The sequence below is a fragment of the Cetorhinus maximus genome, chromosome 16, assembly GCF_964194155.1.
Source record: "Cetorhinus maximus chromosome 16, sCetMax3.hap1.1, whole genome shotgun sequence".
Lineage (NCBI taxonomy): Eukaryota > Metazoa > Chordata > Chondrichthyes > Lamniformes > Cetorhinidae > Cetorhinus > Cetorhinus maximus.
The window spans coordinates 104899201-104927106 of NC_135894.1; the positions used below are offsets into that span (position 1 = coordinate 104899201).

At 46.7% G+C, this 27906-nt stretch overlaps 1 protein-coding gene across 2 annotated transcripts in view; it reads right to left on the minus strand.

The window, feature by feature from the left end:
• Positions 1-26305, minus strand: part of LOC144691861 (1-acyl-sn-glycerol-3-phosphate acyltransferase gamma-like) — a 40424-nt gene extending 14119 nt beyond the window's left edge. The window contains exons 1-5 of one of the 2 annotated variants that reach the window (XM_078560432.1): positions 26201-26305; positions 8601-8825; positions 6950-7119; positions 5872-6033; positions 1436-1589 (exon numbers count right to left, since the gene is read on the minus strand). In XM_078560432.1, the coding sequence (XP_078416558.1) occupies positions 1436-1589; positions 5872-6033; positions 6950-7119; positions 8601-8778 (664 nt within the window). In that variant the 5' untranslated portion in view covers positions 8779-8825; positions 26201-26305. Of the gene's footprint in view, positions 1-1435; positions 1590-5871; positions 6034-6949; positions 7120-8600; positions 8826-23313; positions 23477-26200 lie in introns of those variants that run through there. The other variant, XM_078560431.1, reaches the window with a different exon arrangement.
• Positions 26306-27906: the final 1601 nt, after the last annotated feature.

Below are 27906 nucleotides of genomic sequence, written 5' to 3' on the forward strand. Positions count from 1 at the left end.
CTGGGCATTGTAGGCGGGATTTCTTGCTGAGGTGATGCTCTTGTCCTATTATATCCCATTGTCTCTATCGGGGGGAGTAATTAGTTTCTGGATGTCTTTAGAAGCATCTTGCCTGGCAACAGGGTGGGGTTCCATTACTTCTTAGGGAGTCACCCTGCAGAATTCCAGCCAGTAACTTGTCTGCATTTTTAAAAACTCAGGTCTTATTTTTGAAGTCCAATATTTCCGGATGTAATTTGGTGCTTCTCCTTCATTATCATGACAGAGGTGAGCTACCTAAATGAACTGCTGCAGTCCATGTGGTGTAGGTACACCCACAGTGCTGTTAGGGAGGGAGTTCCAGGGTTTTGACCCAGCGACAGTGAAGGAATAGTGATATATTTCCAAGTCAGGATGGTGAATGACTTGGAGGGGAACTTTCAGGTGGTGGTGTTCCCATCTATCTGCTGCCCTTGTCCTTCTAGATGGCAGTGGTCATGAGTTTGGAAGGTGCTGTTAAAGGAGCCTTGGTGAGTTGCTGCAGTGCATCTTGTAGATGGTACACACTGCTGCTACTGTGCGTTGGTGGTGGAGGGAATGAATGTTTGTGGATGGGTTGCCAATCAAGCAGGCTACTTGGTGTCCTGGATGGTGTCGAGCTTCGAGTGTTGTGGGAGCTGCATTCATCCAGGCAAGTGGGGAGTATTCCATCACACTCCTGACTTGTGCCCTGTAGATGGTGGACAGGCTTTGGGGAGTCAGGAGGTGAGTTACTCACCACAGGATTCCCAGCCCCTGACCTGCTCTTGTAGCCACAGTATTTTTATGGCTAGTCCAGTTCAGTTTCTGGTCAATGATAACCCCCCAGGATGTTGATAATCTTTGTTGGATGAGGATTGAAGAGAGGGGCAGGCATGGCTACTGTGGTTCAGGGTTGTTTCAGAGTATCTGAGTCTCTGGGAATGTGAGCAAGTGGTAGCCAAGGAATCTGCAAAGCCCAATACCAAACACCTCGAATTAGCCAGAGTCAAAAACTGAGACACCAAACCCAGTTCAACTTTAAACTGAAAGAAATGCCCGACTGTTCCCATAGGGAAGTTAATGACCAGTCTCTTGAGACAGGCGCGGGAGCTGCGCATGTAGAAGGAATATTTCCTTATTGTTGGGCTGTGACAAGTGATTCCCTAGGGATCTGCTCTGGGACCTTCACTTTCTAATGACCTGGATGAAGGGATAAAGTGGTATATCCAAGCCTGTATGGGGGCACAATGAATGGGAGACAAGAGCAGGGCGTTAGTCTGATTGGAGGTGCTGGGGTGGGGATGAGGGAATAGCATGCTGGGACCTGGCATCAGAGGCTAGGAGGGTTCTTAAATCCAGCAACACACAAACTCAGCAATACAAGAAACAATCTAAGGTGGGGTTACAAACTGTGTCACTGACTGGCCCAGCTCACCTGTTCCCCTGAGGTATTCGACAGTGGTGGTAAACCCTTTGGTCCTTGGTAACAGGTGATATTTTAGTTTTGGCAAACCCTTCGATTCAGCGACCTCCATACTAATACGATGCTTCTTCTCCGTAAACCGTGTGCCTTCGCAGTACAACAGGAACTAAAATAGGAAGAGTGTCACAAATAAAGGGCCTTCTCACAACTGACTTGTAATCAAGGGTATGCCCACACGCACTCTCACTGGGGTATGGGTCTCACACACACCGACTCTCCCTGGGATACGGGTCCCACACACACCGACTCTCCCTGGGGTACGGGTCCCACACACACCGACTCTCCCTGGGGTACGGGTCCCATACACACCGACTCTCACTGGGGTACAGGTCCCACACACACCGACTCTCACTGGGGTACAGGTCCCACACACACACACTGACTCTTACTGGGGTTCGGGTTCCACACACACCGACTCTCACTGGGGTACGGGTCCCACACACACCGACTCTCACTGGGGTACGGGTCCCACACACACCGACTCTCTCTGGGGTACGGGTCCCACACACACCGACTCTCACTGGGGTACGGGTCCCACACACACCGACTCTCACTGGGGTACGGGTCCCACACACACCGACTCTCACTGGGGTACGGGTCCCACACACACCGACTCTCACTGGGGTACGGGTCCCACACACACCGACTCTCACTGGGGTACGGGTCCCACACACACCGACTCTCACTGGGGTACGGGTCCCACACACACTGACTCTCACTGGGGTCCTGGTCCCACACACACCGACTCTCACTGGGGTACGGGTCCCACACACACACCGACTCTCACTGGGGTACGGGTCCCACACACACACTGACTCTCACTGGGGTACGGGTCCCACACACACTGACTCTCACTGGGGTACGGGTCCCACACACACTGACTCTCACTGGGGTTTGGGTTCCACACACACTGACTCTCACCGGGGTATGGGTCCCACATACACGTTGACTTTCCCTGGGGTCCAGATCTCTCTCACACACACACCCTGGGATACAGGTCCCACACACACTGGCTCTCATTGACATGGATTGTTATGACAATCAATGATAGATTCATAGCTTTCAATTCCAGATTTATTAATTGAATTTAAATGACACCAGCTACTCCAGTGGGATTTGAACCTGTGTGCCCAGAGCCTGGGCCTCTGGATTACTCCTCCTGTGACAATCCCACTGTGTCACCGTCTCCCGTCTCTATAGTTCTCTCTGCGGTTTTCATGTCCGTCAAACTTAAAACTGCACACTCTACTCCTACTGTGGTCTGTTAGCTTGTTCAAACTCATCATTAGATTTTTGCTCCTGTATTGTGCCATTTATTAAATGCAGGTCGTTGTTATGCTTCTTATCGTTGTATTTCCCTGCACTCACCTCTTGGTATTTGCTTTTGCCAATGATATCAAACTTAAAGGAGAAGGAGTGGTAAACAGTGAGAATGATACCAATCAACTGCAACAGGACATAGGCTAGCAGAATGTGTAGACAAATGGCAGATGGAAACTATTATAGGGAAGTGTGAGGTGATGCATTTTGGTAGAAGGGATGGAGAGAGGCAATATAGACTTAATAGCACAGTTGTGAAAAGTACACAGGGGCAGAGGGGCCTGGGTGTGCATGTGCCCAGGTATTTGAAGGTGCCAGGACATACTGAGAGAGGTTCGAATCTTGGCTTCATCAATAGAGGCATTGAGTATAAAAGCAGGGAAGTTATGCTGAACTTTTATAAAACTCTGGTTAGGGCCCCTACTAGAGTATTGTGTCCAGTTCTGATCACTACACTTTAGGAAGGATGTCAGGGTCCCTGAGAAGGTGCAGAGGGAATTTACCAGAAACGTTCCAGGGTTGATGGATTTTAGCAACAAGGTTAGGTTGGGGAAGCTACGCTGTTCTCCTTGGAGCAAAGGAGATTGAGTGGAGATTCGATAGAGGTGTCCAGGATTATGACAGGGTTAGATGAGGTAGACAAGGAAAAGCTGATCCCATTAGGGAACAGAAGGCATAAGGATGAGGGAAACACACATTGAAAATTTTGGGCAAGAGATGCATGAGGAAGAACATTTTAATGCAGTGAGCGGTAGAGATTGAGGTGAGGCGCTGGCAATAATCTTTCAATGTTCCCTGGATTCAGGGGAGGTGATAGAGGACTGGAGAATTGCAAACATTATGCCCTTGTTCAAAAAAGGTTGTAAAGGTCGGTCCTGCAATTACAGACTAGTTAGTTTAACTTCGGTGGTGGGGAAACTTCTAGAAACAATTATTCGGGATAGAATTAATAGTCACATGGAAACACTTGGATTGGTTTGGAAGAGTCAGCATGGATTTGTTAAAGGAAAATCATAGCTCATTTGCTGGAGTTTTTTGAAGAGGTAACCATGATGGTTGATGAGGGCAAGGCCGTTGGTGTGGTGTATATGGGCTTCCAAAAGGCGTTTGATACAGTGCCACACAACAGACTTGAGGAAAGTTATAGGTCATGGGATAAAAGGGACAGTAGCAATGTGGATACAAAATTGGCTGAGGGATAGGAAACAGAGGACAGTGCAAACTTCAAAAAGGACATCGACACATTGGTGGAGTGGGCAGATAGGTGGCAGATGAAGTTCAATGCGGAGAAGTGTGAGATGATACACTTTGGTACAAAGAACAATATAAAATAAAGGATACTATTCTAAAGGGTGCGCAGGGGCAGAGACACCTGGGTGTATATGTACAGGGGTCATTAAAAGGTGGCAGGACAGGTAGAGAGTGAGTTGTTTCTAAAGCATACAATATTCTAGGCTTCATTAATAGGGGCATAGAGTACAAGTGCAGGGAGGTTATGATGAACTTATGTAAGATACTGGTTAGACCTCAGCTGGAGTATTGTGTACAATCCTGGGCACCACACTATAGGAAGGATGTGAATGCACTGTCTGGAAGGCAGGTTCAATCGAGGCATTTAAGAGGGCATTAGATTATTATCTAAATGGAAACAATGTGCAGGGTTATGGGGAAAGGACAGGAGATTGGTACTAAGTTAAAGTGCTCAGAGAGCTGGTGCAGAGATGATGGGCCGATTGACCTCCTTCTACACTATAACAATTCTGTGATTCTACGACCGAGAACTCACTACCCACAAGTGTGGTGGAAGCGGAGACAATGAACGATTTCAAATGGAAACTAATTGGGCGCTTGAAAGAAATAAACTTATGGGCTAAGGCATAGAGTGGGTGAATGGGACTGTCTGGATTACTCAACAAAGATGGGGTTAGATACAGAGTAAAGCTCCCTCTACACTGTCCCCATCAAACACTCCCAGGACAGGTACAGCACCGGGTTAGATACAGAGTAAAGCTCCCTCTACACTGTCCCCATCAAACACTCCCAGGACAGGTACAGCACCGGGTTAGATACAGAGTAAAGCTCCCTCTACACTGTCCCCATCAAACACTCCCAGGACAGGTACAGCACGGAGTTAGATACAGAGTAAAGCTCCCTCTACACTGTCCCCATCAAACACTCCTAGGGCAGGTACAGCACGGGGTTAGATACAGAGTAAAGCTCCCTCTACACTGTCCCCATCAAACAATCCCAGGACAGGTACAGCACGGGGTTAGATACAGAGTAAAGCTCCCTCTACACTGTCCCCATCAAATACTCCCAGGACAGGTACAGCACGGGGTTAGATACAGAGTAAAGCTCCCTCTACACTGTTCCCATCAAACACTCCCAGGGCAGGTACAGCACGCAAATGCGTTGGAAGGATGTAAATGTGTTAGCAGTTCAGAGGTTTACCAGACCAGACCACGAATGGGCAGGTTGTCATATGAGGAAAGGCTGGACAGGCTAGGCTTGTATCCACTGAATTTAGAAGAGTAAGAAGCTACTTGATTGAAACCTTTAATATCCTGAGGGTTCTTGCCAGGCTGGATGTGGAGAGGTTGTTTCCTTTTGTGAGAGAATCTAGATCTAGAGGTAACTATTTAAAAATAAGGGGTCGCTCATTTAAAACAGAGGTGAGGTGGAATTTTTTCTCTCTGAGGGCAGTGAGTCTTTGGAACTCTCTTCCTGAAAAGGCAGTGGAAGCAGACTCTTTGAATATTTTTAAGACAGAGGATAATAGGTTATCGGGGGTAGGTGGGATGCAGACTTCAGGTTACTATCAGGTCAGCCATGATCTTATTAAAATGGCGGAGCAGGCTTGAGGGGCTGAAGGCCTTCCCCTGCTCCTTGTTCATATGTCTGATACAGAGTGAAGCTCTCTCTACACTGTTCCCAGTGCCTTAAGGGCTCCGTGACTTTGAGGGAATTCTGTATTTGTTCCACTGGGTAGCTCAGTTTATTTCCTGTACTGGTGTTGATAGGGTCAGAGACAGTATCCTACTGGGCAGCGTCCAGAGCTATGTACTCACCCACATGTACTCTGGATAGTCCCGCAGTGCCTTCAGTCCATTCAGAACTGTATCCCTGTCCTCATCCCAACGACGTTTACAAAAAACAATCTCCAAGAAATACCATGTCCATCCGATCAGAGGCACATACAGCAGTTCCTTCTTTGCCAATACTTTGGAGCTCTGTAACATTAAGGCAATGAATAAAACACAAGCCACAGCTAAGCAGTACCAGACAACTGAGACTCGGGGAAACCTCACCATTGCACCGCTCCCCCTGACAACCTCTCCTTTAACTGCACCTCTCCCCCCTTCTAGACTCCTCTGCCCCTTGTTCAACAGGATTCAAGCTGGTTGCTGAAGTCAAGACTAAGACACAGAGCCTTTCCTTGCTGAGAGAGTTTATTGACTTTGTCCAGTGTCAACACTCCTCATCCACATCCAGTGTCCCAGCTATCCCTCAACTATATGCTCTTTTAAATAAACAATACACCAATAAAATAATTAACAATTAACAAAGTGACACCCCTTTAAAGGGGCACTGTAACAAAGGGCAAAACTTTAAAGGAAACATATCTAATTGAATTAAAATGTCTCTGCTGGTGCTGATGGTGTGTGTCAGTGTACATCGCATGCTCCCACTCTAGGGACATCCTTGCCCGAATGTAGCTGACAGTGGGCAGACAGTTATCCCCTATTTGTGTGTTCAAATATCCATCATCTGTTTCCCTTAACTGCCTGGTTTTCAACCCTGCTTCACTCACAATTGTGGATGCTAGTCCACGCTTTTAGTTACATTAACCACCGCAACTACTCCCCTACCCCGCTAAACCACCCTACTCCTCCCAGAATCTTTGAACTCCTGGCAGTTTATCTTTGTTTATTGAGATCATCATCCTGGACACTGTAAGAATAAAACACAAAGAGCCATCATGAGAGGGATCAAAACTATCAGGTTCTAAACCAATTGTGAATACCAACTCCTAGCAGCAAGGGACAGGAATGAGGAATCAAATTAAATCAGGAGCATGCATGAGAGTTTCATATTCCACAGGGCTTGGGAGAAAGCAAAAGATATAGAAAGATGAATGTTACTGACCCCAAGGACGCCGTGTCTCTCACACATGGTCCAACCACAGAGGAAGTCAATCTCAAAATTGTGATTTAAGATGACAATAACATGCTCCTTGCCAAATTTGTCCACGGTGACCTGGTCAGTGAAAAGTGTACATTCCGTGCCGGACCACCATTCCAGCAGCAAAACCAGCTCTAGAGACACAGAGGGAAGAGGCCCACATTAACAAGCGCATCAGTAGCACAAACAGACCAAGACTCACAGCGGTCTAGCTGGTCAGTGGAAAGAATTAAAACTAGAAAACATATATCATCAAAGAGAGGAAGAAAAACGTGTTTTTCTCAGTTTGCTCGAGGACAAGGCAGAGAATTGTTTAAAACGTTGCACAGTGGTAGCATTGTTTCAGCAGGAAGCTATCTGGCAGAAACCCAGTTTTTATTCCACCTGCTCTTCTTAGAAACTTTCTCTAGTGCACGGTCCTCAAAAAATCTCCCTCTACACTGTCCCCATCAAACACTCCCAGAACAGGTACAGCACGGGGTTAGATACAGAGTAAAGCTCCCTCTACACTGTCCCCATCAAACACTCCCAGGACAGGTACAGCACGGGGTTAGATACAGAGTAAAGCTCCCTCTACACTGTCCCCGTCAAACACTCCCAGGACAGGTACAGCACGGGGTTAGATACAGAGTAAAGCTCCCTCTACACTGTCCCCATCAAACACTCCCAGGGCAGGTACAGCACGGGGTTAGATACAGAGTAAAGCTCCCTCTACACTGTCCCCATCAAACACTCCCAGGACAGGTACAGCATGGGGTTAGATACAGAGTAAAGCTCCCTCTATACTGTCCCCACCATACACTCCCAGGACAGGTACAGCACCGGGTTAGATACAGAGTAAAGCTCCCTCTACACTGTCCCCATCAAACACTCCCAGGACGGGTACAGCACGGGGTTAGGTACAGAGTAAAGCTCCCTCTACACTGTCCCCATCAAACACTCCCAGGACAGGTACAGCACGAAGTTAGATACAGAGTAAAGCTCCCTCTCCACTGTCCCCATCAAACACTCCCAGGCAGGTACAGCACGGGGTTAGATACAGAGTAAAGCTCCCTCTACACTGTCCCCATCAAACACTCCCAGGACAGGTACAGCACGGGATTAGATACAGAGTAAAGCTCCCTCTACACTGTCCACATCAAACACTCCCAGGACAGGTACAGCACGGGGTTAGATACAGAGTAAAGCTTCCTCTACACTGTCCCCATCAAACACTCCCAGGACAGGTACAGCACGGGATTAGATACAGAGTAAAGCTCCCTCTACACTGTCCCCATCAAACACTCGCAGAGCAGGTACAGGGTTAGCATGGGGTTAGATACAGAGTAAAGCTCCCTGCAACGTATGATATATCTGATTCTCCATGCCAGAATCACATCCACTCAGAGGTAGCTGTCCTTTCTGGAAAGCAGCCTCATTTTGTGTCTCTTATGCTGGTGATGGTGGTCAAGGGTAGTGATGAAACATGGCAAGAATTGAGCAAACTCTATGAACAAGTTTTTTCCAGGGCTGGATTTGCACCCTGGTCCATGGCTGGCATCTCCTAATTCCAATAAATTCAAAATGTGTGCACAGCAGAGTCAGGCCAGGAGCAGGAACATCAAGGAATACTCACGGCTCCACAGGGAATAAGCGAGCCGACAGTTGAGATGCCGATACAGCTGCTTGTTGATGGGCCAGATTGGGAGGGTGCACAGCTGGATGAAGTTGATGAAGAAGCCACTGACAACAAACACAAATCCAAGTAAAAGATGAACGATGAACTGAGTCTTCAGGTAGGCGATCACACTCATGTTTTAATCAGAAACGTCTACAAGGCCCCTCACTCAGAATAACCGTCCTGGAACAGAGAGAGAACACACCATCAGTTTAACCCTTACACTGCAGCACAGTGACACTATTTCACTGAAAGGATGGAGGGCGCTCAGCCCATCCTCTACTCTCATATCACCCCGGGTTATTTTGCCAATTATCTTAAAACTGTGATAAAAAACAAAAAACTGCGGATGCTGGAAATCTAAAACAAAAACAGAAACAGAAATACCTGGAAAAACTCAGCAGGTCTGGCAGCATCGGCGGAGAGGAACACAGTTAATGTTTCGAGTCCTCATGAGGACTTGAAACGTCAACTGTACTCTTCTCCGCCGATACTACCAGACCTGCTGAGTTTTTCCAGGTATTTCTGTTTTTATCTTAAAACTGTGTTCTCTGGTATCATCCCTCCAGCCGCTGGAAACACTTTCAGATGAGGAGTGGCAGACAGGGATTGGGAAAAAGGGGGAGGTAAGAGGAGGCAGGGAGACAGCCGATGGGGCTGAAGAGAAATGAAGGGAGAGAGACTGAGTTGGAGTTGGATGTGGTTTAGTGGTCTAGATCACTGTGGAAGGACAATGCGAGGAGCATTATTACACTCACTAGGCTGATTCCTGGGGTGAAGGGTTGTCTTATGAGGAAAGGTTGAACAGGTTGGGCCTATATTCATTGGACTTTAGAAGAATGAGAGGTGATCTTACTGAAACAGATAAGATCCTGAGGGGTCTTGACAGGGTGGATACCAGGAAGATGTTTCCTCTTGTGGGAGAATCTAGAACTGGGGGGGCACGGTTTAAAAATAAGGAGTTTCCCCATTTAGGATGGAGATTAGGAGGGATTTCTTTTCTCAGAGGCTCATTAATCTTTGGAATTCCTTTTCCCCAGAGGAATGGAGGCTGGGTCAGTGAGTTGGACAGATTTTTGATTTACAAGGTTGATGGGGGTGCTGATAAGGAAGTGGAGTGAAGGCCACAATAAGATCAACTATAATCTTACTGAATGACAGAGCAGGCTCGAGGGATCAAATTGCCTACGCCTGCTATTTCTTATGTTCTTATTGCGGACTGGGATAACAAACCAGGATTGTATCACACCCAGGGCACAAAGGCTATACCACTGGCACTAGGTGGGCACTTGGATGGGTCACATGGCTTTCTGCACACGGCCAGTTGGTGATCGAGTCACTTGAGCCGATTCCTGAAGCTCACAGTCGGTCAATTTTCACTGTATAAAGAGGACTACATGTGTGTGCCTCTTCCCAGGGCCAGTGGTGCTTTCCAGAGTTGGTTCTTCCTAAAAGGATGTTGGTGTTTGTTGGGGACTGGGTAAGGGATCTAGACAGCAGCTATTTGCACTGATGTAAGTGACTTCTTTACATAAACCAGAAGCATTGTGTTAGTGCCGATTAGTACAGAGTCCAACCAGTACACAGATCATAAGAGGCAGGTAACAAGCCATTGATTCTATTTTCAGTTTCAATATGATTATTGCGGAATTTTCACATCTGCTACAGATTGCAAAGATCCCATAGCTCACCCAACAAAAGATAACTTTAGAAAATGAACATTTATATAGAAACAGAATCCATATGGGTTGAGACAGATAATAAGAGGTGATTGATCACAATAATAGTAGGTAATCTCCAAATCATTGACAGGATGTGGGCGTCGCTGGCTGGGCCAGCATTTATTCCCCATCCCTAATTGCCCTTGAGTAGGTGGTGGTGAGCTGCCTTCTTGAACCGCTGCAGTCCATGTGGTGTAGGTACACCCACAGTGCTGTTAGGGAGGGAGTTCCAGGATTTTGACCCAGCGATAGTGAAGGAACAGCGATATATTTCCAAGTCAGGATGGTGAGTGGCTTGGAGGGGAACTTCCAGGTGGTGGTGTTCCCATCTATCTGCTGCTCTTGTCCTTCTAGGTGGTAGTGGTCATGGTTTAGGAAGGTGCTGTCTAAGGAGCCTTGGTGAATTCCTGCAGTGCATCTTGTAGACGGTACACACTGCTGCTACTGTGCGTCGGTGGTAAAGGGAGTGAATGATTAAGGTGGAGGATGGGGTATCAAACAAGCGGGCTGCTTTGTCCTGGACGGTGTCAAGCTTCTTGAGTGTTGTGGGAGCTGCACTCATCCAGGCAAGCGGGGAGTATTCCATCACACTCCTGACTTGTGCCTTGTAGATGGTGGACAGGCTTTGGGGAGTCAGGAGGTGAGTTACACTTCACAGAATTCCTAGCCTCTGACCTGCTCTTGTAGCCACAGTATTTATATGGCTGGTCCAGTTCATTTTCTGGTCAATGGTAACCCCCAGGATGTTGACAGTGGGGCTTCAGTGATAGCAATGCCATTGAACTCCAAGGGGCGATGGTTAGATTGTGGAACGGTAATGCAGGAAGAAATGTGGAGGTAAATCTTTGAAATGAGTAAAAGAGATGGAATAGTAATCATGGGAGATTTTAACTGCACCAAATAAACCAGTAAAAGGTAGTGAAAGCATCCGGAGTGTTTTACAGTGTGTTCAGGATATTAATAATTTATATGTAGAGAAAATCTTTCCACTGTGTGGAGTCCAAGTATAGGGAATATTAATATAAGATATTCACGAATAAATCCAATCGAGAATTCAGGAGAAACTTCTTCACCCAGAGTGATGAGAATGTGGAACTCAGCACCACAGGGAGTGGTTAAGATGAATAGTGTAGATACACAAGGGCAAGCTGGATAAGTATATGAGGGAGAAAGGAATTGAAGCTGATAAAGAGAGAGACCAATAGGGTGGTAGGAGGCTCACATGGAGCATAAACACCAGCACAGACTGGTCAGGCTGAATGGCCTGTTTCTGTGCTATACATTCTAGGTAAAGCTGCATCATTACACACAGCTATCTCAACATTGTGAATCTCATTCAGAAGGGACTGGAGCTACAAAGCTCAAATTACATAGAAGTTACAGCACAGAAACAGGCTATTCGGCCCAGCTCATCTATGCCAGCGTTGTGCTCCACATGAGCCTCTTACCATGCTACTTCATCCACCTGATCAGCATATCCTTCTAACCCTTTATCCCTTATGTACTGATCGAGCTTCACTTTAAACGTACCCAAGTTATTTGCCTCAAATATTCCTTGTGGTACCGAGTTTCACATCCCAGCTACAGTCTGTGTAATCCTTTACTGAATTAATTAACTGTCTTAATTTAAGGTTCTTTTGATTTTTGATTTAAGATAGTTTTGCTATCCCCCACAAGTGGAAACATTATCTTTTTGCCTATCCTATCAAAACTTTCCTTAATTTTAAAGATCTTAGGTCAGCCTCCAACCTTCTCTTATCTAGAAGAAACAGCGATAGATTACTATCTCAAATTATTCCTAATGAATTGCTAACTCTGGTTTAATACAAAAAGCAAATTCTACCCACACAAAATTCAATTAGAAAGCTACCGGTCCTAAACACTGAGGGTGAGATTTAAGAGCACAGGTTGCATGGACAGGTGTAAATTCCCTTGAGTTTAAAAGATTAATGGATGATCTAATTTATCTGATTAAGATGATTAAAGATGTTGTGGCATAGTTAAGAGAGAAACTACTTCCTCTGATGGAGGAGTCCAGAACAAGGGGGCAGAACCTTAAAATTGGAGCTGTTCAGGGGTGATGTCAAAAAGCACTTTTTCACATAAAGGAAGAACAAATGCAGCAAGACCTGGACAATATCCAGGCTTGGGCTGACAAGTGGAAAGTAACATTCATGCCACACACATTCGTACCAAGCAATGACCATCTCCAATAAGAGAGAATCTAACCATCGCTCCATGACATTCAATGGCATTAGCATCACTGAATCTCCCACTATCAACATCCTGGGATGTTATCATTGACCAGAAATTTAACTGGACTAGCCATATAAATACTGTGGCTGCAAGAGCAGGTCAGAGGCTAGGAATCCTGTGACAAGTAACTCACCTCCTGACTCCCCAAAGCTTCTCCACCATCTACAAGGGACATGTCAGGAGTGTGATGGAATATTCTCTACTTCCCTAGATGAGTGCAGCTCCCACAACACTCAAGAAGCTTGGCACCATCCAGGACAAAGCAGTCTACTTGTTTGGCACCACATCCACAAACATTCACTCCCTCCACCACCGACGCACAGTACCAGCAGTGTGTACCATCTACAAGATGCACTGCAGGAACTCACCAAGTCTCCTTTGACAGCACCTTCCAAACCCACAACCACTACCATCTAGAAGGACAAGGGCAGCAGATACATGGGAACACCACCACCTGGAAGTTCCCCTCCAAGTCATTCACTTTCCTGACTTGGAAATATATCGGCAGTTCCTTCACTGTCGCTGGGTCAAAATCCTGGAACTCCCTTCCTAACAGCTCTGTGGGTGTACCCACACCACATGGACTGTAGCGGTTCAAGAAGGCAGCTCACCACCACCTTCTCAAGGGCAACTAGGGATGGGTAACAAATGCTGGCCCAGCCAGCGAAGCCCACATCCTGTGGAAGAATAAGTAAAAATGGAGTGGAAATCTCCCAAAAAGCTGTTGACGGTGGGGGTTAAATGAAAACTTAAAGATGGGGACTGATAGATTTTTGTTGGGTAAAAGAATGGCACAGATCAGCTACAATCAAATCGAATGGTGGAACTGGCTCGAGAGGATGGATGGCCTTTACTGTTCCAAGGATCTCCGCTAGCAGCCAGTCTTCCAGTTTCTCATTTACAAGCTCTTCCATAGCTAGCATATGCCACCTCCCTTCCCTCCACATCCCCTCTGGAACAAAATGCTCCATCATTCATCCACAGAAAAATCAGGCTCATGTAGCAGACACATCCAAAATTCTTCCTGGTTTGATAGGGTAGACACAGATTGTTTCTGCTGCTCAGGGAATCTAGAAAACAGGGGCAGAGTCTCAGGATAAGGGACCAATCATTTAGGATTGAGATCAGGAGGAATTGCTTCACTCAGAGCGTTGTGAATCTTGGGAATTCTCTATCCCAGAGGGTTGCGGATGATCCATCGTTGAATACATTAAAGGATAGACAGATTATTGGTCTCAGGCAATCAAGGGATATGGGGAGCGGGCAGGAGAGTGGGGTTGAAGCCCAAGTTCAGCCATGATAATATTGAATGGTGAAGTAGGTTCAAGGGGCTGAATGGCCTACTCCTATTTCTTATGCTTGACAGTGCCCGCGTCCGCGCAGCGTCCGCGAGAGAGGGAGCGCGCGCACGCTCAGTGAGTACGGGTTCACGCACAAGCACACACTCTTGCAAACTTTCTGTACATGGATAAAAACAACAATACATCCTGCTTCTGAGTATCATTGTGGAGCAATTCTCTGTGCTGTAACAAGAAAATTGTTACACATGTTTGACAGCTTAAAATAAAGACTCAATTTTGAAGTAGGATATAAATCAAAAGGATTTGAGAACCAATAAAGAATAAAGTCTAACCAGGATTAATCAGGCTCCAGCAGAAAGCACTGCTTCCCTTCAGAGAGAGATTCTTAGTGGCTGATTAAAACAATCAAGACCTGGTAAATTAGTATTGTGTGAGAGCAGCAGCCTTCCAAATAGCTGGAACCACATCGTAACATGAGGATAAATACAAAATTGTCACACCTCATGGCCGGCCTCTCAGTGAATGTTATTGTGTAAACATAACTGGTGGTGAAGAATTGGATTTAGTCCAGGACAGATGCAACCTGTTTCACGGAATTCAAAGCCAACCTCGTGTTTTAACTGGTGATCATCACCTGCAGTAATATTTTCTGCATTGCTCCCTGTCTAGGGTTTAAATAAAGACTGAGCGAAAAGAAACTGTACAAAACAGTCAGAATGTTGCTAAGCAACAGGAGGCTAAGCTCCCAATAATGGAGCCTTGTCGCTAGCACATTCAGCAAATCCTTCCTGAACAAATTTCTGTACTGGATAATCAAGGCATCGGCAGGAGCAACATGCTGTCAGCTGCAGAAGAGCCCACGACAAGGGGATGCGGAGGGGGATGAGGATCTATTCTTTGTTTCTCAGTGTTGGAGGTTGTGAACTGAGTGGCAGCACTCCACTCTGGGTCACAAGGTTGTGGGGTCAAACCCCATTCCAAAGACTTAAGCACAGGTCAGCACCATGCGGCTGGAAGGGCCATAAGACCATAAGGCATAGGAGCAGAAATTAGGCCATTCGGCCCATCGAGTCTGCTCCGCCATTCAATCATGGCTGATAAGTTTCTCAACCCCATTCTCCCGCCTTCTCCCCGTAACCTTTGATCCCCTTACCAATCAAGAACCTATCTATCTCGGTCTTAAATACACTCAATGACCTGGCCTCCACAGCCTTCTGTGGCAATGAATTCCATAGATTCACCACTCTCTGGCTAAAGAAGTTTCTCCTCATCTCTGTTCTAAAAGGTCTTCCCTTTAATCTGAGGCTGTGCCCTCGGGTCCTAGTCTCTCCTACTAATGGAAACATCTTCCCCACGTCCACGCTATCCAGGCCTTTCAGTATTCTGTAAGTTTTAATCAGATCCCCCCTCATCCTTCTAAACTCCATCGAGTATAGACCCAGAGTCCTCAAACGTTCCTCATATGTTAAGCCTTACATTCCTGGGATCGTTCTCGTGAACCTCCTCTGGACCCTCTCCAGGGTCAGAACATACTTCCTGAGATACGGGGCCCAAAATTGCTCACAATATTCTAAATGTGGTCTGACCAGAGCCTTATAAAGCCTCAGCAGCACATCCCTGCTTTTATATTCTAGCCCTCTCAAAATAAATGCCAACATTGCATTTGCCTTCCTAACTACCGACTCAACCTGCAAGTTAACCTTAAGAGAATCCTGGACTAGGACTCCCAAGTCCCTTTGCACTCAAGGTTTCTGAATTCTCTCCCCATTTAGAAAATAGTCTATGCCTCTATTCTTCCTACCAAAGTGCATGACCTCACACTTCCCCACATTGTATTCCATCTGCCACTTCTTTACCCATTCTCCTAATCTGTCCAAATCCTTCTGCAGCCTCCCCACCTCCTCAATACTACCTGTCCCTCCACCTATTTTTGTATCATCTGCAAACTTAGCCAGGATGCCCTCAGTTCTGGAAGGGGCCATCACCGCGCGGCTGGAGAGGCCTCTGGATTACATAACCTCCTTGTTACTGTACCCTGAGAATATTTGTGGAAGATTAAAACTAATACAGTATAGAAACAGGCTATTCAGTCCAACGATTCTGTGTTGGGCTTTGTACGCCACACCAGTCTCCTCCCCTCCCACCTCCCTTATCCCAGCCTTTCAGCATCTCTTTCTATTCCCTTTTCTCTCATGTATTCATCTAGATTCCTTTTCAAAACATCAAAGCTGTTTGCTTCCTGTGGTAACAAATTTCACATTCTAACCACTCTGAGGAATTTCTCTTTATTTCCCTATTGGATTGATTTGCAACTATCCTGTGTTTATCACCCTAATCTCGGATTCTCCCACAAGATGGAACATTCCCCCCATATCTACCCAGTTTTAAAGGCCTCGATCAGGTCTCCTCCAACTCCTCTTTTCTGAGGGAAAAGCTCCTTTTTGTTCAATCTTTCCCAATTGTTGTAATCTCTCAGTTCTGGTACCAGCCGTGTAAATCTTTCTCCAGCCCTTTCTGTCCTTTTATAATATGGAGACCAGAACTTTGCGCAGTACTCAAAGAGCAGCCTCACTGGATCATAACCAGTTTAACATGACTTCACTACTTTTGAATTTTATATCTGAGAAATGAGTCCCAGAGCTTTGTTAGCATTTTAATTGTTCCGTTAACCTGCCATGCTGCTTTTAGTGATTTATTTACCCAAATCCCTTTGCTCTTCTACTCCATTCAGTTTCTCATTTTTTAAGGTTAAGTGAAATTTCTGTGTTTCTCACCAAAGTGCATCACCCCACATTTATCCATGTTAAACTTCATTTGCCACTTACCTGCCCGGTCTGCAAGTTTTCTAATGGCTTCCTGTATTATGTCGTCATTCTTCCTCAGTGTTAGCTATAACCCCCAGAATGGTATCATCTGCTAACCTTTATACTGATTTGTTTATTCCTAAATTTAAATCATTAATGTAAATTAGCAAAAACAGTGGTTCCAATACTGGCCATTCTTGTGGAACATCATTTTTGAGCTTGCTTCAATCTGAATAACTACCCTTTACTCTTACTGTCTGCTTTCTATTGATCCAGCCATTTCAGCCACTCCTTAACCATGTGGTGCCTTATTGAAGGCAAGTATGACATCGACTGCATTACTTATACCTGCTCCATTAGAATTCTTTTAAAGAGTTCTATCAGGTTAAACAGGATTTTTAGCCTTTCAGTATCATGAATATTTTAAATTATATTTTCTGTCTCTAGATGCTCATCTATCACCTCTTATAATAGAGGTGAGGGTTGAGAATCTTTGGAACTCTCTTCCTGAGAAGGTGGTGGAAGCAGAGTTTTTGAATATTTTTAAGGCAGAGCTGGATAGATTCTTGGTAAGCAAGGGGGTGATAGGCTATCGGGGGTAGGCGAGATGCAGATTTCAGGGAACTATCAGATCAGCCATGAAATTAAATGGCAGAGCAGGCTCGAGGGGCTGAATGGCCTATTCCTGCTTCTTGTTCATATGTAGACTCCAGTTTTTTTCCTATCACTAACATTCAGCCAACTGGTAGATAGTTGCCAGGTTTTGTTCAATCTCCATAAGTTGTATATATAGGAACAACCTCCTCTTAATCCAAACTTCTCCAGTCTCTCCACATAACTGAAGTCCCTCATCCCATTCTAGTAAACCTTCAGCACGCCATCTCAAAAACCTTGACATCCTTCTTGAAGCGTGGTGCTCAGACAACACTCTGAGGTTAAGCCAGCATTTTATAAAGGTTTACCATAATTTGCTTGCTTTTGCAGTGGGTGCATCTATTTAAAAAGCTAATGATCCTCTATGTCTGTTTATCCACTTTCTCAACTTACCCTTCCACCTTCATGACTGTCCCTTCGCCACCTTTCAAATGATTCTTTTAGTTTAGGATCTCCTCATTCCACCTGCCAATATGCATCACTTCATGGAGTCTTCAGTGCAGTCTACGTTGGTGTTTATGCTCCACACTTCTCTAAGAAATTTAATCTGCTATGTGTCTGACCATTTACCAGCCCACATCCTCCTGAAGTCTGTTACTATTTATAACCTGCATCATCTCTGAAGAAGGGTCACACAGACTCGAAATATTAACTCTGTTATTCTCTCCACATATGCTGTTAGACCTATTGAGCTTTTCCAGCATTTTCTGTTTTTGTACCTGTGTAGCCAGGTTTAGGTTATTAATACAGATCAAAAAGAGAAATGGTCCCAACAAACAGTTCAACTATCCCACTAATTGCTCTCTGCTTTTTGTCTCTTAACTAATTTTATATCCATGCTGTGCTCATGGTCATACAGTCAGAGAGGTCGACAGCACAGAAAAAGGCCCTTTGGCCCATCGAGTCTGTGCTGGTCAAACAAGTACCTAACTATTGTAATCCCATTTCCCAGTACTAGGCCCATAGCCTTGTATGCCATGGCATCGCAAGTGCACGTCCAAATACTTCTTAAATGTTATGAGGGTTTACATAGAAACACAAGATAAGAGCAGGAATAGGCCATTCAGCCCTTCGAGCCTGCTCCGCCATTCATTATGATCATGGCTGATCATCCAACTCAATAGCCTGCTCCCACTTTCTCCCCATATCCTTTGATCCCTTTCGCCCCAAGAGCTATATCTAACTCCTTCTTGAAAACATACAATGTTTTGGTCTCAACTACTTTCTGTGGTAGCGAATTCCACAGGCTCACCACTCTCTGGGTGAAGAAATTTCTCCTCATCTCAGTCCTAAATGGTCTACCCCATATCCTGAGACTGTGACCCCTGATTCTGGACTCGCCCACCATCGGGAACATCCTTCCTGCAGCTACCCTGTCTAGTCCTGTTAGAATTTTATAGGTTTCTATGAGATCCCCCCTCATTCTTCTGAACTCCAGCAAATATAATCCTAACCGACTCAATCTCTCCTCATGTCAGTCCCGCCATCCCAGGAATCAGTCTGGTAAACCTTCGCTGCAATCCCTCTATAACAAGTACATCCTTCCTCAGATAAGGAGACCAAAACTGCACACAATATTCCAGGTGTGGTCTCACCAAGGCCCTGTACATTTGCAGCAAGACATCCCTGCTCCTGTACTCGAATCCTCTGGCTATGAAGGCCAACATACCATTTGCCTTCTTTACCGCCTGCTGCACCTGTATACTTACCTTCAGTGACTGGTGTACGAGGACACCCAGGTCTCGTTGCACATTCCCCTCTCTCAATTTATAGCCATTCAGATAATAATCTGCCTTCCTGTTTTTGCTACCAAAGCGGATAACCTCACATTTATCCACATTATACTGCATCTGCCATGTATTCGCCCACTCACTTAGCTTGTCCAAATCACACTGAAGCATCTCTGCATCCTCCTCACAGCTCACCCTCCCACCCAGCTTTGTGTCATCTGAAAATTTGGAGATATTACATTTAATTCCCTCATCTAAATCATTAATATATATTGTGAATAGCTGGGGTCCCAGCACCGATCCCTGCGGTATCCCACTAGTCACTGCCTGCCATTCAGAAAAAGATTCGTTTAGTCCTACTCTTTGTTTCCTGTCTGCCAACCAGTTAACAGCCTCGACCACCCTTTCAGGCAGTGAGTTCCAGGTTCCCAACACCCTCTGGGTGAAACAATTCTTCCTCACATCCCCTCTAAACCCCCTGTTCCTTACCTTAAATCTATGCCCCCTGGTTATTGATCCCTCCACCAAGGGGAAAAGTTCCTTCCTGCCTACTCTATCTATGCCCCTCAATTTTATACACTTCAATCATGTTCCCCCTCAATCTCCTCTGTTCCAGGGAAAATAACCCTAGTCTATCCAATCTCTCCTCATAACTAAAACTCTCCAGCCAAGGCAACAACCTGGTAAATCTCCTCTGCACTCTCTCTAGTGCAATCACATCCTTCCTATAATGCGGATTCCAGAACTGCACACAATACTCTAGCTGTGGCCTAACCAGTGTTTTATACAGTTCCAGCATAACCTCCCTGCTATTATATTCTATGCCTCGGCTAATAAAGGCAAGTATCCCATATGACTTCTTAACCACCTTATCTACCTGTCCCCTACCTTAAGGGACCGGTGGACATGCACACCAAGGTCCCTCTGATCCTTGGTACTTCCCAGGGTCCTACCATTCATCATATATTCCCGTGCCTTGTTTGTTCTGCCCAAGTACATCACCCCACACTTAACCGGATTAAATTCCATTTGCCACTGATCAGCCCATCTGACCAGCCCATCTATATCCTCCTGTAATCTAAGGCTATCCTCCTCATTATTTACCACCACACCAATTTTCGTGTCCTCTGTGAACTTACTGATCAACCCTCCTACATTCAAGTCTAAATTGTTTATATATACCACAAACAGCAAGGGACCCAACACCGATCCTTGTGGAACCCCATTGGACACAGGCATCCAGTCACAAAAACACCCCTCGACCATCACCCTCTGCTTCCTGCCACTCAGCCAATTTTGGATCCAATTTGCCAAATTGCCTTGGGTCCCATGGTCTGTGATTGGGTCAAAGACAGGTGAGATTGAATGACAGAAGAGTTAGTCTTCTAACTCTAACAGCGGAAGCCCTCAAGGAGTATAGAATGTGTAGGGAACTTAAAAAGGAAATTAGGAGAGCAAAAAGGGGGCTTGAAAAAACATTGGCAGGTAAAATAAAGGAAAATCCAAAATTATTTTACAAGTACATTAAGAGTAAGAGGATAACTAGGGAAAGAGTAGGACCCATTAAGGACCATAGTGGTAATTTGTGTGTGGAGCTGGAAGACGTAGGTAGGGTTCTAAATATATACTTTGCGTTGGTGTTCACAAGTGAGAGGGACATTATCAGTCTCCCATGCAGCACCTAAAAGCCTTGCTGAAGTCCAAGTAGACTACGTCAAATGCATTGCCCTCATCTACACACCTGGTCACCTCTTCGAAAAATTCAATCAAATTGGTCAGACATGACCTCCCCTTAACAAAACCATGCTGACTGTCCTTGATTAATCCCTGCCTCTCCAAGTGTAGATTAATTCTGTCCCTCAGGATTGCTTCCAATAGTTTCCCCACCACTGAGGTTAGACTGACTGGCCTGTAGTTCCCTGGTTTATCCCTTCCTCCCTTCTTGAATAACAGTACCACATTGGCTGTCCTCCAGTCCTCTAGCATCTCTACTGTGGCCAGAGAAGCATTGAAAATTATTGCCAGTGCCCCTGCTATCTCCTCCCTTGCCTCACTCAACAGCCTGGGATACATTTCATCCGGGCCTGGAGGTTGATCTACTTTTAAGCCTGCCAGACTACTTAGAACCTCCTCCCTTTCTATGCCAATTTCTTTAATTATAGCACAGTCCTTCTGCCCGATTTCCATACCCACATCGTCCCCCTCACTTGTGAACACCGACACAAAGTATTCATTTAGAACCCTACCTAAGTCTTCCAGCTCCACACACAAATTACCACTATGGTCCTTAATGGGCCCTACTCTTTCCCTAGTTATCCTCCTACTCTTAATGTACTTGTAAAATAACTTTGGATTTTCCTTTATTTTACCTGCCAATGTTTTTTCATGCCCCCTTTTTGTTCTCCTAATTTCCTTTTTAAGATCCCCCCTACACATTCTATACTCCTCTAGGGCTTCTGCTGTTTTGAGCCTAACTCAAAGAAGACTGGAAGACTAACTCTTCTGTCATTCAATCTCACCTGTCTTTGACCAATCACAGACCTTCCTTTTGTCCAGGTGCCACCCAGCCCTTGCTCAAAACCTTTTCCATCTCGGTCATTTCCTCACTCTGATGAAAGGTCAGAAACTGTTTCTCTCTCCACTGATGCTGTCATTCAGTATTTCCAGCACTATTTGCCGTTAACAAGTCTGTGCTGACTTTTATTTATTAACCCATATAATTCCAAGCAGAAATTAATTCTGACCCAGACTGTTATCTCAAAAAGTTTTCCCATGACTAATGTTAGGCTGACTTTAGCGTAGATTGTAGTGCACTTGCACATGCAATCAGCCTGAATAACCAGCAGTGCTGATGGTCAGCCAGTTCCCAAGCAATGCTTCACCTCAGAGACAGCACAGGACAGTCTCTCCACATGTGGAATGATGTTAGGCAGAATATTGCTGCTGGCAGATTCTGCACAGTAGGGTCGGAAGAAGGTGAAGGTGAGTTTTAGTCCAGTCTTAAAACAGTTCAGAAGGCACGATGAACATCACAGGCCCAGTGGTCACACTTACAAAAAGCCCTGACTGCTTGCAACTACTGACCTAGATCAGCCACAGTCTCTCTGAATATTAGAACAGTCTCGATGGGCTAAATGGCCTCCTCCTGCTTCGATGAGATTGTACCAGAAAAGTCTGGGTTCCGGAGGATAACCACAGTCTACAGAGACCAGTCCAGGTACCCACACAGACAGAGACTCCAAGCACTCTCGTTCTGCACTGTGTGCTAATACAGAAGAGTCAGACCCAGAGCAGGATGAAACCTGCACTGCAGGAAATAACAGTGAGAGTGTTGCTGGAGGATGACCACACGAACATAGCAAGATCATATCACTGCTCAGAATACATACACTCTGCTATACAGTCACACGTTCTATATAAAAAGCACTGGTTGTCCTGGAAATGTAGGACGACACAATCTAATGTTAGTTAACTCAATGAACTGCCCACCCACACAGAGACAAAGTCCTATAGGGTAAGTGACTGTTCAAACCACGCGCATGCAGATATCAAAGATTGCAGCAGCCATAGTTACTGATCCTTCTACTAGTCAGCACTGCTCCAAGGCAGCACATTGCTGCATTGTACATGGGCCAGATACAGGCCAGTGCCTGAACAGAGCCCCCAGTGCAGTCTCTGGTCTCTGCTATCCTCATGTTTCACAAAGGACGTGACATCAAACAGCACGAGCTGTGACAGAGGGGCTGGGCCAGGTTTCACCAGAAGAAGCATGACAGGGCGAGAGACAGTGAAAAAGAGTGCAGGTTTTAAATCACTCAGGAGCAGGTTTAACGAGGCTCAGTCCCTGCAGAGGAACATGTAAACATCCAGCCAATAACAGTTGATGCTGAGCGAGCTGATACAGGTCAGGGAGTGCCTGTATAAACATCTGTACTCCACCTAGTCACTGGGACACTGCATGGCAACATCTCAAACACCAAACAAGAACCGGAGGGGGGCCTGAACCCCTGCACAGAGAGGCCTGAACCCCTGCACAGAGAGGCCTGAACCCCTGCACAGAGAGGCCTGAACCCCTGCACAGAGAGGCCTGAACCCCTGCACAGAGAGGCCTGAACCCCTGCACAGAGAGGCCTGAACCCCTGCACAGAGAGGCCTGAACCCCTGCACAGAGAGGCCGCTCAGAGAGCAATAAGAAGTGCCAATACCTGCATAGGGGAAACAAGCCTGAGCTTGCACAGCTTTTCAATCCTCACAGTCACCGCTGAGCCAGCTGTCACCTTCAGTTGGATCTGTCGAGCCCAGCAGAGACAAACAGCAGTTGACCAGAAGCTGGCAGATTGGCCCATGTCCTTGTTCTCTAATCTGCCCATTTTCAGGCGTAACACATTATTATATGGTTACAATCTCGAGGGTGAGACATCAGTCAAGGACACACAGCTGACACGTTAGCCAGGAGGCATGAAGTCATTCTGATGTTAGCACATATCAGCTGGATGAGATCAGGGATCTGAGGGCCAGCATTCCTCATCCACTGAAGGACAGGCAAACAGGGATTGTCCACATCCCTGAAGATGCTGTGGACTCACATAGGAACAATACTCCTTCAAGAAAAGAACTATTACAGTGCAATTTCAGATGTTCAGCTTACAATACTCAGCTATCAGTCAGAAAGTTCAGCCACAGTGACAGCTACGTAACAATGACCTTTGTACAAGGGCAAATGAATTATACCAGGGCTCATTCCAAACTCTGGATTTTCACCAATCAGCTGATCACCTCAGCCCAGTAATACTGAAGTCAAAGAACAAAGGGCAGGGTGCAGGAGTCAGTAATCACACTGCCACATCACCGATACTCCATTTCAAATCATCGCAATCCAAACCTTAGCAGCTACTGCTCTTCATTCACTGAGCAATCCTTATAGAACTGTTTGCTTTAAAATAAAGTAATCATTCTTTAGAGAAATCAGTTCACTGCATCACATTGTGTTACCGGATCAACACCCAAAAAATTATCTTGGCTAGGGACCTCACCAGTACTGTACCCCAGTGTTATACAGTGACAGACCCGTCCCCACCAGTACTGTACCCCAGTGTTATACAGTGACAGACCCGTCCCCATCAGTACTGTACCCGTGTTATACAGTGACAGACCTGTCCCCACCAGTACTGTACCCCAGTGTTATACAGGGACAGACCCGTCCCCACCAGTACTGTACCCCAGTGTTATACAGTGACAGAGATATAAAAACAAAAAACTACTGCGGATGCTGGAAATCCAAAACAAAAACAGAATTACCTGGAAAAACTCAGCAGGTCTGGCAGCATCGGTGGAGAAGAAAAGAGTCGACGTTTCGAGTCCAGATGACCCTTCAACAGTTCTGCTGACGGGTCATCTGGACCCGAAACGTCGACTCTTTTCTTCTCCACCGATGCTGCCAGACCTGCTGAGTTTTTCCAGGTAATTCTGTTTTTGTTTTATACAGTGACAGACCTGGCCCCACCAGTACTGTACCCCAGTGTTATACAGTGACAGACCTGTCCCCACCAGTACTGTACCAGTGTTATACAGTGACAGACCTGTCCCCACCAGTACTGTACCCCAGTGTTATACAGTGACAGACCCGTCCCCACCAGTGTTGTACCCCAGTGTTATACAGTGACAGGCCCGTCCCCACCAGTACTGTACCCCAGTGTTATACAGTGACAGACCCGTCCCCACCAGTACTGTACCCCAGTGTTATACAGTGACAGACCTGATGCACCAGTACTGTACCCGTGTTATACAGTGACAGACCTGTCCCCACCAGTACTGTACCCCAGTGTTATACAGTGACAGACCCGTCCCCACCAGTACTGTACCCCAGTGTTATACAGTGACAGACCTGATGCACCAGTACTGTACCCGTGTTATACAGGGACAGACCTGTCCCCACCAGTACTGTTCCCCAGTGTTATACAGGGACAGACCTGTCCCCACCAGTACTGTACCCGTGTTATACAGTGACAGACCCGTCCCCACCAGTACTGTACCCCAGTGTTATACAGTGACAGACCTGTCCCCACCAGTACTGTACCCCAGTGTTATACAGTGACAGACCTGTCCCCACCAGTACTGTACCCCAGTGTTATACAGTGACAGGCCTGATGCACCAGTACTGTACCCCAGTGTTATACAGTGACAGACCCGTCCCCACCAGTACTGTACCCCAGTGTTATACAGTGACAGACCTGTCCCCACCAGTACTGTACCAGTGTTATACAGTGACAGACCTGTCCCCACCAGTACTGTTCCCCAGTGTTATACAGTGACAGACCTGTCCCCACCAGTACTGTACCCCAGTGTTATACAGTGACAGACCTGTCCCCACCAGTACTGTACCCCAGTGTTATACAGTGACAGACCTGACCCACCAGTACTGTACCCCAGTGTTATACAGTGACAGGCCTGATGCACCAGTACTGTACCCCAGTGTTATACAGTGACAGACCTGTCCCCACCAGTACTGTACCCCAGTGTTATACAGTGACTGACCCGTCCCCACCAGTACTGTACCAGTGTTATACAGTGACAGACCTGTCCCCACCAGTACTGTTCCCCAGTGTTATACAGTGACAGACCTGTCCCCACCAGTACTGTACCCCAGTGTTATACAGTGACAGACCCGTCCCCACCAGTACTGTACCCCAGTGTTATACAGTGACAGACCCGTCCCCACCAGTACTGTACCCCAGTGTTATACAGTGACAGACCTGTCCCCACCAGTACTGTACCCCAGTGTTATAGTGACAGACCTGTCCCCACCAGTACTGTACCCCAGTGTTATACAGAGCAGACTTGACCCACCAGTACTGTACCCCAGTGTTATACAGTGACAGACCTGTCCCCACCAGTACTGTACCCCAGTGTTATACAGTGACAGACCTTTCCCCACCAGTACTGTACCCCAGTGTTATACAGTGACAGACTTGACCCCACCAGTACTGTACCCCAGTGTTATACAGTGACAGACTTGACCCCACCAGTACTGTACCCCAGTGTTTATGGTAGTGTCGTTCCTCTGGAGCCAGGCTGGTTGCTGCTGCCCCTTACCAGTAGGTGTAGTATGCCAGGGCAAAGAATAGGAGAGTGAGGCAAAGCGCCGAGAACAGGAGGTAGACAGTCTGGGTCGCCGTCATCTTCAGCAGCACGCTCGTTCCAAGAACAACAGTGCGACTGTGTGCTGGCCTGACAAGCTGCCTAATTCCACCACAGATTATGACAGAGGCAGTCTGATAAAAAGCTGAGAGCACAACAGCTCCCAGAAACACCTTCCTCAGCAAGGCTGGGATCGTAGGCAGTGACAGACACGTTCTCTCGCTGGAACACTGCTGTTATTATTCCAAAATTAACACAAAGATTAATCCTCACAATACACCTCTGTCTGACTGAAATGAAAGAAATCAGGCATTCCCTTCTCCAGAGGGAGAATCACACAGGATTGTGTAACACACTGCTTGCTTTATAATCCCTTAAACTGCTTAACAATTTGCTTGTCGAAATGCCCTGGATCAGTCCCACTGCATTTACATCAACTCATTGCTGGAACAAAGTCCCTCTCTTCGTGACCTCTCAACCTGTACCTCAAACCCCCAACCGGCCCCATCAAGAACAACCCTCCCACCACAACCCCTCTCACCCCAGGCATACCACAAACCCTCCCCCTCTCTCACCATCCCCTCAACAACCCCCACCCTCTCTCACTGTCCCCTCAACAACCCCCACCCTCATGCCCCTCTCCCCGACCTCTGGTCATTCTCACCCCGGTTGCTCCACACCAGCTGACCAGGCACTCTTGCCCCAGCCGTACCACCAACTCCTGCCCCACTGTGTCCCTCTCTCCCTGTCCCCTCAACAACCCCTACCCCCATGCCCCTCTATCTAACCCTCCCACCATCACCCTTGGCCCCGTCATTGCACACCTCCCCACGCCACCACCCAACCCCACCCCATGACCCCCTTTCCCCGGCTTCTCACCAGCCAGGCACTAAGGGCAATGAGCTGGGTTGCTGCTCTGGCACACTCCCTGTCTCAGTGTCATCCTGAACGATGGACTTTCATCGGCACACAGGCTGAGCTGGGACAGAGGCAGAATATTCCTCCCCACCCCACTGATCCAGTCCATTCAGCTAACCCTCCCTCCCTGCCCCTCTTCCAGGAGTGCCCCCCCACCCCCCACCCCGGCCCACCCCTCCACCATCTGCATGCCCACAGTTTCCAACCTTGTTTAAAATTAGACCTTCCACTTGTTGAGGTTTCCTGAGCAGGTCAATGTTAAGAGAGGTGACACAGTCTATTACAGAATACTTTGAATGGAGCAGGGGGCCCTGGTGTGTACATACACAGATCACTAACAGTGCAGCAGGAGGTGGAAACGGGTAAAACACGCAGGTGGACCCTAGGCTCATATTCACAGAGTTACAAAGGCTCGGAGACAGCTCAATTTCAATGATCTTGGTTACAATACACACAGTTCCTGGGCAAGAGATACAGGACACTGGGTTGTACTGGGTGGGATATTAAAGAGTGTGGAGAGCGGGCAGGAGGTGGGTGGGATATTAAAGAGTGTGGAGAGCGGGCAGGAGGTGGGTGGGATATTAAAGAGTGTGGAGAGCGGGCAGGAGGTGGGTGGGATATTAAAGAGTGTGGAGAGCGGGCAGGAGGTGGGTGGGATATTAAAGAGTGTGGAGAGCGGGCAGGAGGTGGGTGGGATATTAAAGAGTGTGGAGAGCGGGCAGGAGGTGGGTGGGATATTAAAG